The sequence below is a fragment of the Notolepis coatsorum genome (genome assembly GCF_963971535.1).
Source record: "Notolepis coatsorum genome assembly, chromosome: 17".
NCBI classification, from domain to species: domain Eukaryota; kingdom Metazoa; phylum Chordata; class Actinopteri; order Aulopiformes; family Paralepididae; genus Notolepis; species Notolepis coatsorum.
In genome coordinates, this window is record NC_140181.1 from 33,065,931 (window position 1) to 33,081,788 (window position 15,858).

At 42.2% G+C, this 15,858-nt stretch overlaps 1 protein-coding gene across 2 annotated transcripts in view; it reads right to left on the reverse strand.

Annotated features, from left to right (window-relative positions):
- hcfc1b (host cell factor C1b) overlaps positions 1–15,858 on the reverse strand; it is a 129,346-nt gene that overhangs the window by 100,313 nt on the left and 13,175 nt on the right. For both annotated transcript variants that reach the window (XM_084333989.1, XM_084333990.1), the window contains one exon: positions 13,766–13,914. In XM_084333989.1, the coding sequence (XP_084190115.1) occupies positions 13,766–13,914 (149 nt within the window). The remainder of the gene's footprint in view (positions 1–13,765; positions 13,915–15,858) is intronic.

Genomic DNA, 15,858 nt, shown 5'->3' on the forward strand with positions numbered 1-15,858 from the left:
TTATTAAACTATATTAATGATAGACAACATCTATATTAATGATATATAAACGACATCTATATCAAACGATAACAATATAGATAACATCATCATTAAACTATATTAATGATATAAAGACAACATCATTATTAAACTATATGAATAATATAGACAACATCTATATTAAACTATTAATGATATATAGACGTCATTATTAAACGATATTAATGATATATAGACAACATCTATTTAATGATATATAGACAAAATCTATATCAAACAATATAAATATATAGATAACACCATTATTAAACTATATTAATAATATATAGACAAAATCACTATTAAACTATATTAATGATATAAAGACATTATTAACAATATGAATAATATATAGACAACATCTATATCAATCAGTATATAATATAATCAGTTTCCGGTTTAGCTACAATATGTAGCGCACGTGTTTGGTAACAGCTCCGCTCCCGTCACCGTTAATTTCGTTCAAAAACATTATTTTAACAAATACCAATTAGATTAAACCACATCGTATGTATTAATAGGAACTTCTACTAACTATATCAAAAGACATAAAGACTCAACATGGATGGTAAGGATAAGAAAAAGGTTGGAAAGAAACACGAAGCAGCAAATCCAACAGCGACGATTGAGACACGTTAAAAAAAAAAAAAAAAAAAAAATAACAGGCGACACGGCGGCAGATCCGTTGTTGACAATCCCAGATGGGGGGAATATAACGGAGAATACACCGGGACCATCGGCGACTTTACAGAGTCATACGCGGAGGATGTGTCTATGGAACACAGGCCTGTACGACTCTCTGGGAGAGGGGGAAAAAGGGGATTTTTATTTGTATATATGTTTTTAAGCTCGGCTCTCAACGGGACCTCAATAATTGGATGTACATCTATTGTAGCTTCGCACTCCAGAAGCATTACCAAAAACTACGCAACAACATGTATAGATTATGGCTAGTTTGAATATAATGATATGGAACACTGGTGGGATAAATAAACACAAACGCAAAAGCGTGCTCACACTGATGAAAAAAGAACATGTGGACGTGGCTCTACTAAGCGAAACGCACATTTTAGAGAAAGACATAGATACGTTAGCGGACAACACATATCATAATATTAGTCACTCTTCTTTTGGTACGAGAACTCGAGGTGTAGCCATAGTCGTTAGACGTAAGTTAAATATTGAATTAAAGGGAGTATGGTCGGATGCAGATGGTCGTATAACTATAGCTATGATTGTACACAATAACAGGAAAATAGCGTTGGCAGCGGTATATGCCCCAGATTTGTACGAAGAGGGTTTCTTCTCTACACTAACCAATGCAATGTTAGACCTTCCCGATTACTCATTTATAATAGGTGCAGATTTTAATGCCATTTGGAATCCAAGGATGGACAAATCTTACCTCGCCTTTTCCAGCGAACAAAATAATTCATCTAAAGCATTAAAGGATTGGTCGAAGATTACAGGTGTAAATGACTTATGGCGATCACTTAATCCCACGACCCGAAAGTACTCTTGTCGATCTGCGAGACATAACACATTATCCAGAATAGATTATGTCTTTGCATCCCCGAGACTATTTGATAAATATGAAGTGGAAATGATACCCAATGCAATCAGATAGATCACTGTTATTTACTCCTAAAAGGAACATTTGGTATACTATCTTCCCGAGCCCCAAGATGGCGATTTAAATCGATGCTGCTTAATAACAAGGAATTCATTACACAACTCAAAGAAGCTCTTATAGTATTCCTACGGGAGAATGCAAACTCGGTGCAAGACCCCAGAATAATATGGATGTCGGTAAAGGGAATGATCAAGGATTTCACTGATAGCTTTTCCTCCAAAATGCGCAAGAATCAATGCACAAAACTGTCTGAACTGGAAACGCTTTACTCAACGTTATTTAATTCTTTAAAATACAACAACTCAACTCGACTAGAAAATCAAGTTAACGTACTAAAAATAGAGATCAATGCCATATACAGACAACAATCGGAAATACAAATACGCAGCACAAGACAACAGCAGTACTCCCAAGGTTCTAAACCTAGTCACCTATTAGCCATGCGATTAAGAATTAATGCAAAATTTGCAGATATAACTACCATTAGAGCACAACAAGTACTTGAAACAGACCCTGAAAAAATAAACAATACATTCAAAGAATTCTACTCCGACTTATATAAATCAGAAACGACCTTCGATCAAAACAAAATGGACACATATCTTAATCAAATTATTCTCCCTAAACTTTCAGAGGATGACGCTTAACAGTTAGAAACACCGATCACACTAGAGGAACTCAAGAAGGCCATATCCGAAATGCAAAGTGGTAAGGCTCCTGGAAGAGACGGTATCCCACCAGAAATGTACCTTTCTTGTTGGGACATAATTGGAACCTTATTACTAAATATTAGGGCTGACCTTCGAAGCTTTTTTTGGCAATCGAAGCTTCGGGGCCGAGCTTCGATTTTAATTCGAAGCTTCGATTTTTTTTTTATTATTTTTTTTTATCTTATGTTGTGGGACTTGTACAGCAATTTCGTAAACGTTGTTGTTTTTAAATGTGCTCTATAAATAAAGTGGGTTGGATTAATTAATTAAGTAGCCCCTTTCATGACTGACGCATCCAACAAGGTTTCACTCGGCTGTGTGATTTAATTCAAGGTGGATCGCTGTTGTCGTTTGAACAACTTCAGATTTCATGGGAACTACCAATCCCCCAAATCAAGAATGTTTAAGATGAATGAAGTAAGATTTCGATTATTTGAAATATGGCCTGTGTAGACTAAACTATGCACAGAATTATGTCAGTCTACAAGGTCCGGATTCTACATGGTCCGGCAATGTACCGTACTTTTCGCACTATAAGCCGGACCTGACTATAAGCCGCAGCAGCTAAATTGAATGATGTGTACTACATATATAAGCCGCACTGGACTATAAGCCGCAGGTGTTTTAATGTTTAATTACCATATGTAATTAGCATTGGGACACAATACTGTCGGACAAATAACAAGAATTAGCTCATTTACAAGTTGTATTAAGTTTAGCAAATAAGGGAACAGATGAATAACATTTCAATGCAGTCAAAAAAGCAATCTTTAGATTTTTACATTTTCAGGTTTGGTCACGTCGAGTCACATATAAGCCGCACCGTTATATAAGCCGCAGGGTCGAAAAATGGGGGGAAAAGCCGCGGCTTATAGTCCGAAAAGTACGGTAGACCTTGTAGACTCCACTACAATTATCAGAGAATGTTCATGCATTTTTAAGAAGGGCAACTTCCACAAAAAAACAAAGAACTCACTGTTACAAAGGGTCAGATTAAACCGAATATATATATTTATTGCCTGAGATCCCATGTATAATATTTGTATATCGTTTGATATCCCTTGTATATTCTTTGTACATATATACGGAATATCCCTTTAGTCTACAGGACAGACCATAATATTCGTTCTCCTATTGGAAGCGATCCCCTGGCGCCAGTGCCTTACCCCCTAGAGCTGACTTGAAAGCTACCGACATGACTCGTCTTAACATGCCCGCTTCTGCCCATGAATACGGCTACCGAAATACGAATGGCACTATTTGTCCACCGTACGTATAAATATGACCAGCAAATACAGAACTTCCTTTTCAGTTCGCCTTCAGTTCAGTCTCGTTCAGTTCCAGTTATCCAAGTGACGTCTCTCCCCACTACGCAACGTGGGCAGAGTAGGGCTCGCATCGCCCCAAGATAGAGTCTCGTGTTATCCTAATACGTTAGTTTAACGTATCGTTCGCTATTTATTAGTAAACCTTCATTACGAGTCGAGGACCACGTGAAGTGGGTAATTGTGCGTCTACATAGAGCATTTATTGCCGCATACTAATAGGATAGTAACGTCAAGTTCAACCGTGCACTACCGCGCACCACGGAGGATTTACACCCCGCCAGCAGTGCCACTTTCTGGCAAGGATTATTATTCTTCATTGCTTTGACCAAGCTGCTGGAGCAGAGAACCGCCTACCCCACTGCTACTGTGGGATCTACACCTGCCCGTGAGACCATCACTCAAGCCCGTCTCTGTCCAGGCTGGGACCAGGCTGCCTTTCCCGCTGACCACACAGGGGTGATATCGCCTCCGTGAACCATTGACTTTCATAGAGCATTGCCTCCCCCTGCTGGCTTACAACCGGTAGTACACCCCTTTCCCAGAGTACCATAGAGATAATCCTTAATATTCAGTATTGACTTGCCTACGCACATTCTTTGCCTTATAAGCGCAACTAAGTAATACTATTTGATGTAATATCATATTCTTTTATGTAATAAATATTCTAATTGAGTATTTGTGTGGAAACCGTGTTATTGTGGAAGTGTTCTAATCTAATATACCTTTGTACGGTATTGGCCAGTAATGTACAGGACGGTAGTAGTTTAATGATACTAGTACTTGATTAATACAGTCAGGGAATTGTACCCCTCAGTTACACTCACCAAAACATCTCAGTAGCACCTTATCTAAATGTTATATTTCATATATGGAGATTCATATTTATTTATGTATTGCATGCATTTCTACATTTTATTTCCTATTTTGTTTATTCATCCCAGTATCTTTCTTTTTTATGTGTGGAATTCTACAAGGCGCGCGCACACACACACACACACACTTACATTTAGTCATTTAGCTGACGCTTTTATCCAAAGCGACTTACAAGTTCTGTACGACAGCAAGAAGGGTACAACTCTATCAGCTGAGTAACAATGTTCATCAAAGTGTTGCGTGTTACAGTGTAGGTTAGTTTATTAGGACAAGTGCACGGTTCGATTTTTTTTTTTTATCATTTCATTTAATGGTTGAAGAAGTGAGTCTTTAGTCGACGGCAAAAGATTGGACGGGATTCGGCTGTCCTACTGGGATGGGTAGTTCACACACACACACACACAAATCGAAGTAAAAAATTATTTTTTTTGAAAAAAAATGTTTTTGAAAAAAATTATATATATATTTTTTTTTTAACTTCGATTTTTTTTTTAATGTTCGAAGCTTGTGCCATCGAACGAAGCTTCGAAGCTTCGAAGTATTTAAGACAGCCCTACTAAATATGATCTTATACTCAGTCAAGGAGGGGAACTTCCATAAAAACGACAATATTGCACTCATAACAGTCCTTCTCAAAAAAGACAAAGACCCCACTGAGTGTGGTAGTTACAGACCCTTAAGCCTCCTCGGAAACGATATCAAACTGTACTCTAAGGTATTAGCCATCAGATTACAAAAGCATATGACGTCTTTAGTTCATCCGGACCAAACTGGCTTCATAAGAGGCCGCCTGATCACTGATAACATAAGACGAATACTGCACGTACTAGATGCCGACAAGGACGACACCATACCTAAGGCGATGCTGTCCCTGGATGCTATGAAAGCCTTTGACAGGCTGGAATGGTCGTATCTATGGGCAGTATTAGAAAGGATGGAGTTAGGAAAAGGATTCATTGATATGATTAAAGTATTATACAAAGACCCATCGGTAGGCCTGCCGCGATAAGCAATAAATCGATTAATTGCCGCGATAATTTAAATTAATGCAATGATTTTGACGGGCGCGATTAATTGCTATTTGCGCGTTTGTTTTAATGAGGCGGAACCAGTGCCCCTTGTCAGTCACTGTCCGTGTTGGGAGGCGGGCCGCTGGCCTTACTACAGCACAGCACAGGAGCTCCGTGGGGCAACACCACATAGCTTAACTACATTTCTCAATAGTGTTGCTCCTTTTAACCAAGTAGCGTTATTTGTAGCGTAACGTTAGAATAACACAGAATAACGTTAATACAATTACATGCATCATTGTTTACAATGAACGGGTGGGGCTAGTCAAAGGACTGGAGACGGGGACAAGTTAAACATGAATTAATTTATTATAACAGGTCGTTTTCGAGTCGTGCTGCAGTGCCTACGCACCACAGCTATTCTATTATAATACTGCTTTGACGCTTCCTCCTCATCGTTGATTGCCTGTAGTAGCTGCATCTAACGTTAGTAGCTAACGTTAAAACTAAAAAACACAACCGGACGAGACAAGTTGTCGGCTAGGATAATCACAACAATACTTCCGGTCCGGTCGGTGGGCTTCAAAATAAAAGTCTTAAACACCGGAAAAGACGGAGCGGTGGGCTTCAAAATAAAGGTTTTGGGAAATAAATTTCTCAAAAAAATTCTCTAACCGGTCGCAATAATATCGCTTATCGCGATATTTTCGGGGGCAATTAATCGCCCAGCAAAATGTGTTATCGTGGCAGGCCTACCCATCGGCCATGATTACAACAGGTACAATCATCTCCAAAATCTTTCCAGTATCACGCTCAGCCAGACAGGGTTGCCCTCTTAGTCCCGGACTATTCGATCTATCATTAGAGCCTTTAGCACAATATATAAGACAATCCCAATCCATAGAACCAATCGTAATCAAGGGCACACAACATAAAATTAGTTTATATGCGGACAACGTAATATTGTTCATGCAAAACCCCAACACCACATTGCCTCATCTGCTCAAGTTGATTGAGAACTTTGGTGATTTATCGGGATTTAAGATAAATTGGCCGAAGTCGGCTTTCCTTCCACTTAACACCCCTGCAAAAAAAGATATAACCCTCCCAGGAGAGATACCTATGGTAAAACATTTTAGATGCTTGGGAGTGGAAATATTCCCCACCATAAGACAAACGGTGAAGCACAATTACACAAAAATCCAAAACAAAATCAAAGACGACCTTGATAGGTGGGCAAAACTTAAAAACTCAGTACAGGCACGGATATCAATAGTTAAGATGGATGTACTACCTAGAATCAACTTCTTCAGTTCAATGCTACCGTTACCCCCTCCAGAGGGTTACTGGAAAAGATTACACTCCTCCACATACACATTTATTTGGAATAACAAACCACCACGTATAAAAAGATCCACCGCACAGAGAAATAAAGCAGACGGTGGCATGGCGTGTGTGTGTCCCGACCCCACTTCTATGTTTCAATAAATTCTTTGCATTTAAAACTATTAACGCTGACTCATTCCTTCAGTCCACTCAAAATTATGCTAATATTCCTTATGTTGTTTATGATATTAATTGAAAATAGCATATGAGAGTATTATATAGTAATAATAATAACACATGGCGATATACTAAAAAGCTATTTATAATTTTTGGCTGGTAAAAAATCTGCCTGGCTGGTAGTTTTTTAAATCTACCAGCCATATCTAACTCGACTGTTTATAATAAACTACAGCAGGAAACACTCATCTAGCTCTACTGTTTATAAACTACAGTAGGAAACACTCATTTAGTTCTACGGTTTATAAACTGCAGTGGGAAACACTCATCTAGCTCTACTGTTAGGCCATGGTTAGACTGGTGTTTTTGTGGCGTTTTTTTATACGTTTTTGAATACGTTTCATGTCCCTATTACACAGATTACAGATTACACAGGCGTTTTTTTGTGGATACGGCTGAAACGCTAAATTGTGTTTGCGTTTTGGAGAACCGCTAAAAAACGCGCCGACAACAGCGTGTAGTCTGCATGAGCCGTTGTTGCGAAAACGCCCATGCGCAGTAGATACCATCTGCGTGCCCTTCCGGTGACAACAGAGTGTGTGTGTGTGTGTGTGTTTGGGACAGAGGCAGAGCTGTCCCAAATAGCTGCAGCTACCATGTGTTGTCAAGTTATTGTTATAAGGATCCCAGTCCAAGCTACAACAGTCTGCATTCCCTTAACAATTGTTTGTATTGAGCCGTATTGTATTGTACCCATATGCAATATGTTAAATAAAGTTTACATCCATTCATTCTGCTAGCATTACCGATTGCATGAGCAGCTGGCTAACGTGAGCTATCAGATCCTGTTAGCTCAAAGCTCCTCTTTCAACTTAACAAGCATTAAACAAAATGGCCCAGTCATCTATTCACCTTTGTTTAATACACACAGCGTTGTCTCTAATGTTATCTAACTACTGATCAGGGGAGGAAATTAGGCCACTTTACTCGCCAAATGCGAGTATTTTTTACGTTTGGCGAGTGATTCATGAAGACCACTCGCCAGTCTGGCGAGTATACAAAAAAATAAAACATTCTGCAATCACTGCACTGGCAAACGGTGCGCGTCTTCTGAGTGTTCGCTTTAGTTGACAGTGCCACGAGAGCACTGCACAAGACCACCCACGGACATATAATGTTTAATAAACGTTTGCGCAGTACTGGCCAACCCGCGGACATATAATAATAATAAAAGTCCCGCGGCTAGGCTAGGCATCAGGAGCACTCGCAAACAGATAACGTTAAACACAGCAGAATATGGAAAACAGACAGACTGACCAACGGGGAACTGCATCCAACCCTAGTACAACCATCGAGTATAAGTTACTAAGGACACATTTAAATCAGAGGTGTAATGTTGTCTACTGGAACTGTATACAGTGGTTAGCTTCTAGTTAGCTTCTAGTTAGCTTCTCCTTCCTTTCTAAAACACTTGAACGTGCTGTATCCAACCAACTTACTGCTTATCTCTTACAGAATGACCTCCTAGACCCTAATCAGTCAGGCTTCAGGACAGCCCTCATTGCGGTCACAGAGGCACTTCACTTAGCAAAAGCGAAAGGCCTCTCCTCTGTCCTGATTCTCCTAGATCTATCTGCAGCCTTCGACACAGTCAACCACCAGATCCTCCTTGCGGCCCTCGCAGGAATGGGAGTGGCTGGCTCTGCGCTGACATGGCTGTCATCATACCTCAATGACCGCTCCTACCAAGTGTCATGGAGAGGGACCCTGTCGGCCACCCGCCCCCTGCGGACGGGTGTCCCCCAGGGCTCGGTTTTAGGACCCCTTCTCTTCTCCCTCTACACTAAATCACTGGGTAACATTATCACGTCTCATGGCTTCTCCTACCATTGTTATGCAGACGATACTCAACTCTTCCTCTCCTTCCCTCCCTCAGATATCCACGTCTCTGAGCGGATCTCGGCCTGTCTGTCCGACATCTCCGCCTGGATGACGTCCAACCACCTCAAACTGAACCTAAGCAAAACAGAATTGCTCCACCTGCCGGCCAAATCCTCCCCCATAACCGACCTTTCAATCACAGTCGAGAATGCAGCTGCGACTGCGTCCCCGACCGCCAAGAACCTTGGTGTTGTCCTCGACGACCAGTTGAACTTCTCTGCTCACATCGCAGCGACGACCAGAACCTGCCGATTCCTCCTGAGCAACGTCAGAAGGATCCGCCCCTTCCTGACAAAAGAAGCCACCCAACTCCTCGTCCAATCAACAGTCATCTCCCGCCTCGACTACTGCAACGCACTGCTCGCTGGCCTCCCGGCCACTGCCACTAAGCCTCTTCAACTCATTCAGAACGCAGCGGCCCGCCTGATCTCAAACCTACCGAAGTCGGCCCATGTCACCCCACTTCTTAGGGACCTGCACTGGCTCCCCATTGCTGCACGAATCCGCTTCAAGGCCCTCGACCTAGCATACCGTGCGGCAAAGGGAACCGCTCCCGCCTACCTCCGGTCAATGGTCTCTAACTACACACCCTCAAGACCCCTACGCTCTGCATCTTCTGGCCGCCTCAGACCTACTCCTATCCAAGCTCCGGGAGGGTCATCAAAGAGAAGTCGCCTATTCTCAGTCCTTGCCCCACAATGGTGGAATGAACTACCCACCCCAGTTAGGACAGCCGAATCACGTCCAATCTTTCGCCGTCGACTAAAGACGCACTTCTTCAACCATTATCTGAATTAAAAAAAAAAAAAGAAAAAAAAATTATCTAACCCTAACTAACCGTACTGTCATGCACTTGTCCTAATAAACTAACCTACACTGTAGCACTCAACACTTTGATGAACATTGTTGCTCAGCTGATAGAGTTGTGCCCTTCCTGATGACTTGTCGTACAGAACTTGTAAGTCGCTTTGGATAAAAGCGTCAGCTAAATGACTAAATGTAAATGTAGTTAGCGTTTTAGATATAGGTGCTTGCTAGCTAACGTTAGCCCCGTGTGCTCAAAGCAGCCAGCTAGGTGTATATCTGTTATGACTATAATGTTTCCAAAAAAGCACCGGACTACGACGTAAGGTTAGACATTTTATTTCATGCTCAAAAGCCCCTGGCTTGCACATCGCAGTCACGAAAGGGGCTAGCTCAACCAGTGCACTGTGCACAACGTCAACAGCACACCAACCCAACTAACGTTACCACAACACTTGACGGTACTTCACAGCACTGTCGTAAGACCACCGTGCTGTCTTAAAGGCACAGTGTGCCTACCCAGATGCATACACAACATTGACGCGGCTTGACATACAAAGAAGTAATTATCACAATTAGCGATTTTTTTTGTCTGGTAAAAAATCTGTTTGGCTGGTAAAAAAAAATCAGATAGTCGCCAGTTGGCTGGTAAGCCAAAAAGTTAGTTTCCTCCCCTGCTACTGATAGCTCTCGATATCATCAGTTTGGTGCTGGCTAAATAGCGTGAGCTAACGTTAGCTTCTAGCCACAATGCTATACTGTTATAATGGAATACTCCATTGACGTTAGCATGCAGCTAACAATGCTACCGATCTTTTTTTAGACTAAACTATCCGCTCTTGGTGGTCACTTGTGTTGATGTTAGTTTTGTTTCATCAACAAATGACAGGCAGAACACAGTGAATGTATCCGTTTTGTTTATTGCACTTTTTTTTTTTTTACTTTATTTTTTAGCGTTTATCGCTTTTCTGGTCAAGCATGACCGACAGTTGTAGGGTGAAACGGGAGAGAGAGCAGGGGGAGACATTCGGCAAATGACGGCGAGTCCGGGAATCGAACTCGGAGTCAACCAGATCCGTGACGCAGCACGGAGTCCCGCGACGCAGCGCGGTAACATGGTGTGCTACTGGAGCACCCCTGTTTATTGCACTTTTATTAGGCTTTGCTGAAAAATAATTGCTGCATTGAGTAAATAGGCAAGATGGTGGCGCCCATAGGCGTCTGCCTTGTTGACATTTTCTTTGCTGGAGCTACCAGGAAGTGTATTGGCACATTCAAGTTCTGATTGGTTGAAATTGCCTTCATGTTCGCCACCTACTGCCACCTACTGCTTTGGCAGTGTACTACATCAGTGTGCTCAGGTGACAAAAACAAAAAAAAAACGAAAGTGTGACTCGAGGAGCAGGACGTCGCGGCAAAACGCGTATGACAATGAAACGAAAATGAAACGAAAGGTGTAACCGCAGCCTTAATCAACTGTAGTGGGAAACACTCATGTAGCTCTACTATTTATGTTTGAGATGATTGTGGACTTCAGGAGGTCGGGGGTCAAGGACTACAGCCCCCTCAGCATCGACGGGGCACCGGTTGAGAGAGTGAACAGTTTCAAGTACCTCGGAGCCCACATATCCGAGGACTTGACATGGACCACACACATTGACAGTGTTGTGAAGAAGGCACGACAACGCCTCTACTTCCTCAGGCGCCTAAGGAAGTTCCAAGTCAGTCAGAAGATCCTTAAGAACTTCTACTCATGTACAATCGAGAGCATCCTGACTGGCAACATCGCCTCCTGGTTTGGGAATAGCACTAGGGCTGCACGATTTTGGGAAATAATCTAATTGCGATTATTCTGACAGATATTGCGATTGCGATTTGCGATGCGATTATAACATTTAAAAAAAAATTTACAAGAAGAATGTTGCTGCTTTCTGTAGTCGGGTCCCAACTGCAAAATTACTGTATTACCCTGTATTATACACTTTTACTATCATGTAGACTATTCTGCTTTGTGTTTACATGTGATGTATTGTATACATGCACATTTATTATGTTCTTGTGTGATGTATCGCAAATTTTATTGCTGTGTGATGTATTGCAAATGTTATTGCTGTCATCTTGGCCAGGTCTACCTTGCAAAGGAGATCTTGTATCTCAATGGGACTTCCTGGTTAAATAAAAAAAAAAAAAATTAATTGCAGGCTTGGCGATTTGATAATTGCATCATTCCAAATCGCGATTTCGATTAAAAAACGATTAATCGTGCAGCCCTAAATAGCACTGCACAAGACCGTAGCAGACTACAAAGAGTGACACGTTCAGCCGAACGCACAATTGGAAGGGGGCTTCCCACCCTCCAGAACATTTACAACAAGCGGTGCAGGGGGAAGGCTAAGAGAATCATCAAGGACTCCAGCCACCCGAACAACTGCCTCTTTGAACTGCTGCGGTCAGGCAAGCAATACCGGAGTCTTAAAGGGGAACTCCAACATTTTGGGAAATTAGCTTATTTAACATCTTCCCTGGAGTTAGACAAGAAGATACATACCTTTTTTGTCTCTGTGCGTGCATTTAGCTTTGGGAATAGACGCTCCGTTAGCATAGCTTAGCTTCATCACTGGAAGTGAGGCAGATCCGTAGCCTTACAGTGCCTTACAGTGTATATTGCAAGGTCTGACATTGACCAAACTTGATATGCAAGACCTTGGTGGGCTCTAGGTCAACTCCTGAAAAGGGGGTCAATGTCAGACTTTGCAATCAAAAGTTAGGGGGCTAATAACCCTTGCCATAATTTCAGTGCGCCCCCTAACTTTTGATTGCAAGGTCTGACATTGACCCCCTTTTCAGGAGTTGACCTAGAGCCCACCAAGGTCATGCATATCAAGTTTGGTCAATGTCAGACCTTGCAATACACTGTAAGGCACTGTAAGGCTACGGATCTGCCTCACTTCCAGTGATGAAGCTAAGCTATGCTAACGGAGCGTCTATTCCCAAAGCTAAATGCACGCACTGAGACAAAAAAGGTATGTATCTTCTTGTCTAACTCCAGGGAAGATGTTAAATAAGCTAATTTCCCAAAATGTTGGAGTTCCCCTTTAAGGCGAGCACAGAAAGACTCAGAAGAAGCTTCTATCCCCAGGCCATCAGGCTGCTCAACGAACAATAAACACTATGCAACAACCATCAAATGCACACAGCACACACATCCACACGCACACACTCACTTTAAACAAACAACTCACTGCAGCACCCACTTTACACAGTTTAGAACACCTAAACACACTTTACACTTTATATTTATTGGTAAAGGATTTGCACTACAACTCGTACACCTTACTGTAAATTGTACCTAAATTGTACCTCATCCCATTTCTGCTCTGCACTATATAGTATTGTATATTAGTACATTGCATAGTATATTGTATGGTAACTCAGTTACTTCTATTCTGCATCGAACATTGTACATATGTCTATACTGAACACTGTGACCTCTATTTTTACTTCTATTTTACATGCTATACTATTTTATTTCATACTTATCTTGTCTAACACAGTCTCTGGAGCGAAACAGTAAGAAGCATTTTGTATAAAAGTATTCTGTACTTCTGTATGACAACTATTAAAGAAACTTGAACTTGAAACAGAGGAAAGCAGTAGTTGTGATTGGAGGGACAAGAAAAGAGGCCGGGTTTAGGATAGGTCAACTGCTCCAACAGAACGTGATTTTAACCAGTTCGGCCTCTCATGAGTCATGAAATCACTGTCCTCTCCTCAGCTACTAAACTAACCAGTCCATCCTTTCATGACATCACCGTCCTCTCATCTGGTCATAAACTAACCAGTTCAGACTCATGACATCACTGACCCCTCAACTCCTAAACTAAACAGTTAAGCCTCTCATGACATCACTGACCTCTCCACAACTCTCGTCTTGAATCTTACCTGGAGCTCATAGAGGTCGTTGCTGTATTTGCCATACTCCACCATTCCTCCGAAAACCAACAGCCTGGTGCCATCACAGACGAAGCCATACGCAGCACAGCCTGGAGGAATGTCTCCTCTCACGGCTGGGATGAACCACTGGTTGGTAGCTGAGACAAGACAGACAATGTGTTCACTTTTCATACTCAATATCTAGAAATGCAAAATAGACTATTTATATTTAGCTTAAAGCCCAACCTCCAGGTTAAACCCTACTGATCAATTATGGGTAGTTTACATCATTGGTATATAATTTCATTATTTATTTTTTTCCATTTGACACCGGAAATGCCACTCTGAAAGAGTTAAAAAGGTCCATGCACGAATAACATGCACGCGCGAATCAAAAAAGCTTATCAAACGCCGACGTCACAACAGGACAACAGGTGCATATTAATGAGCCGAATCTAAAAGCTTATCAGACGCTAGCACCTAGCACGGCCGTGACATCACTTCAGGAAACGTATGCCTTATGTCCGTCCGGGTCATAGTACTAGATCAATGGTGGCTCACTCGGTGCATCACAGTTAGCCTATATCTCCGCCGTCTCTGCTACAGTCGGGACCACTACACTCACTGACGTTAGCCTATAGCCCGCCGTCCCTGCGGGTGGTTCTCTCCTCTTTGTGTGCCCCCGTCCCCGCGGAGGAGCTTGTGGACTCGACAACAGCGGCGGCCGCAGGGCGCCGGAGCCCGCAGCGCTAGTTAGCTCATAGCTATCGTGTAACACTAGCCTTTACGGGCTCGAGCACCCTACGGCTGCCGCCGCCGTCGCGTCCATGGGCCCCCCGGCAGGGCACCCGTGGGGACGGGGTGTACAGAGAGGAGAGAACCATTTTGGGTCGGCCGTTCATGCCGGCCAGCGAGCCGGATGTCGGGATATGTTGTTAGCACAATAGCTACCAAGCTAAGCTATGTTATCTATTAACGTTATAAACACAATATGTGTACAACGACACAATGATTTACATTATTACAAATATGGTAACGTGGTTGTGGCTTTTACAAATAGTGGTTAGCTTTAGAGATGGATGGATGGCTATAATCACGGAGCAATAGTGAGGTGAAACAGATACATTTTCATTCGGCTAGAAGTAGCAAGCATATATCTATGGTAGCAAGGCTCTCTGCCTGCCACTAGCTGTGTGACTCAGCGCCCCCTGGTGCCCTGCACCTGTTGTGACGATCATTTCGATTACACACGCACGTTATGAACCATTGATTAAAATATGCACGTGCGTGGTGATTGTGTTGGGCAGACAAAATGTTTGATAAAAACGCTAAAACTGGGTCAATTTTTCCCTTCTTCATGAAAGCCACTGTTGGCCTAGTCCACATTGTTTATTGAACAAAAATACAACGTGGAGGTTGACCTTTAATAAAGCTAGCTTAATGGCTTGTCAAGTAATCTGCCTCAAGTCAAAGTAATGTCTTGGGTCATTGAATATCAAGTCAAAGTGAGATGAGCAGTGATGAGCAGGTAATAACAGGGATGTGATGAGCAGGTAATAACAGGGATGTGATGAGCAGGTAATAACAGATGTGATGAGCAGGTAATAACAGGGATGTGATGAGCAGGTAATAACAGGGATGTGATGAGCAGGTAATAACAGATGTGATGAGCAGGTAATAACAGATGTGATGAGCAGGTGAATAAATGAAAACTTTATTTAACAGATTGCAGAATGGGTACAATACAGTACGGCTCAATACATACAATTGTTAAGGGGATGCAGACCTGAGAAAGACGTTTGTCTTGTTTCCATCAGGGTCCCCCATTTTCAATTCATATAGACATATATGACATACATGACATACAGATAGTCAGTACTGCTACATCTATACATTTATGACATACCAGATTTGCAAATACAGTACTGTTTGTGATACAGAAGGAGTCAAGAAAAGGGAGTATATACATTTGACGTAGAAACTGTACATTGGAGGAGGTTGGGTGGGGGGGGGTTGGGTACATTGGGATATTGACAACCATACTGGGTAATTTACATTGGAGGTGGTTGGGGGGGGGGGGGGCCGGGGGGCACACTGTATAA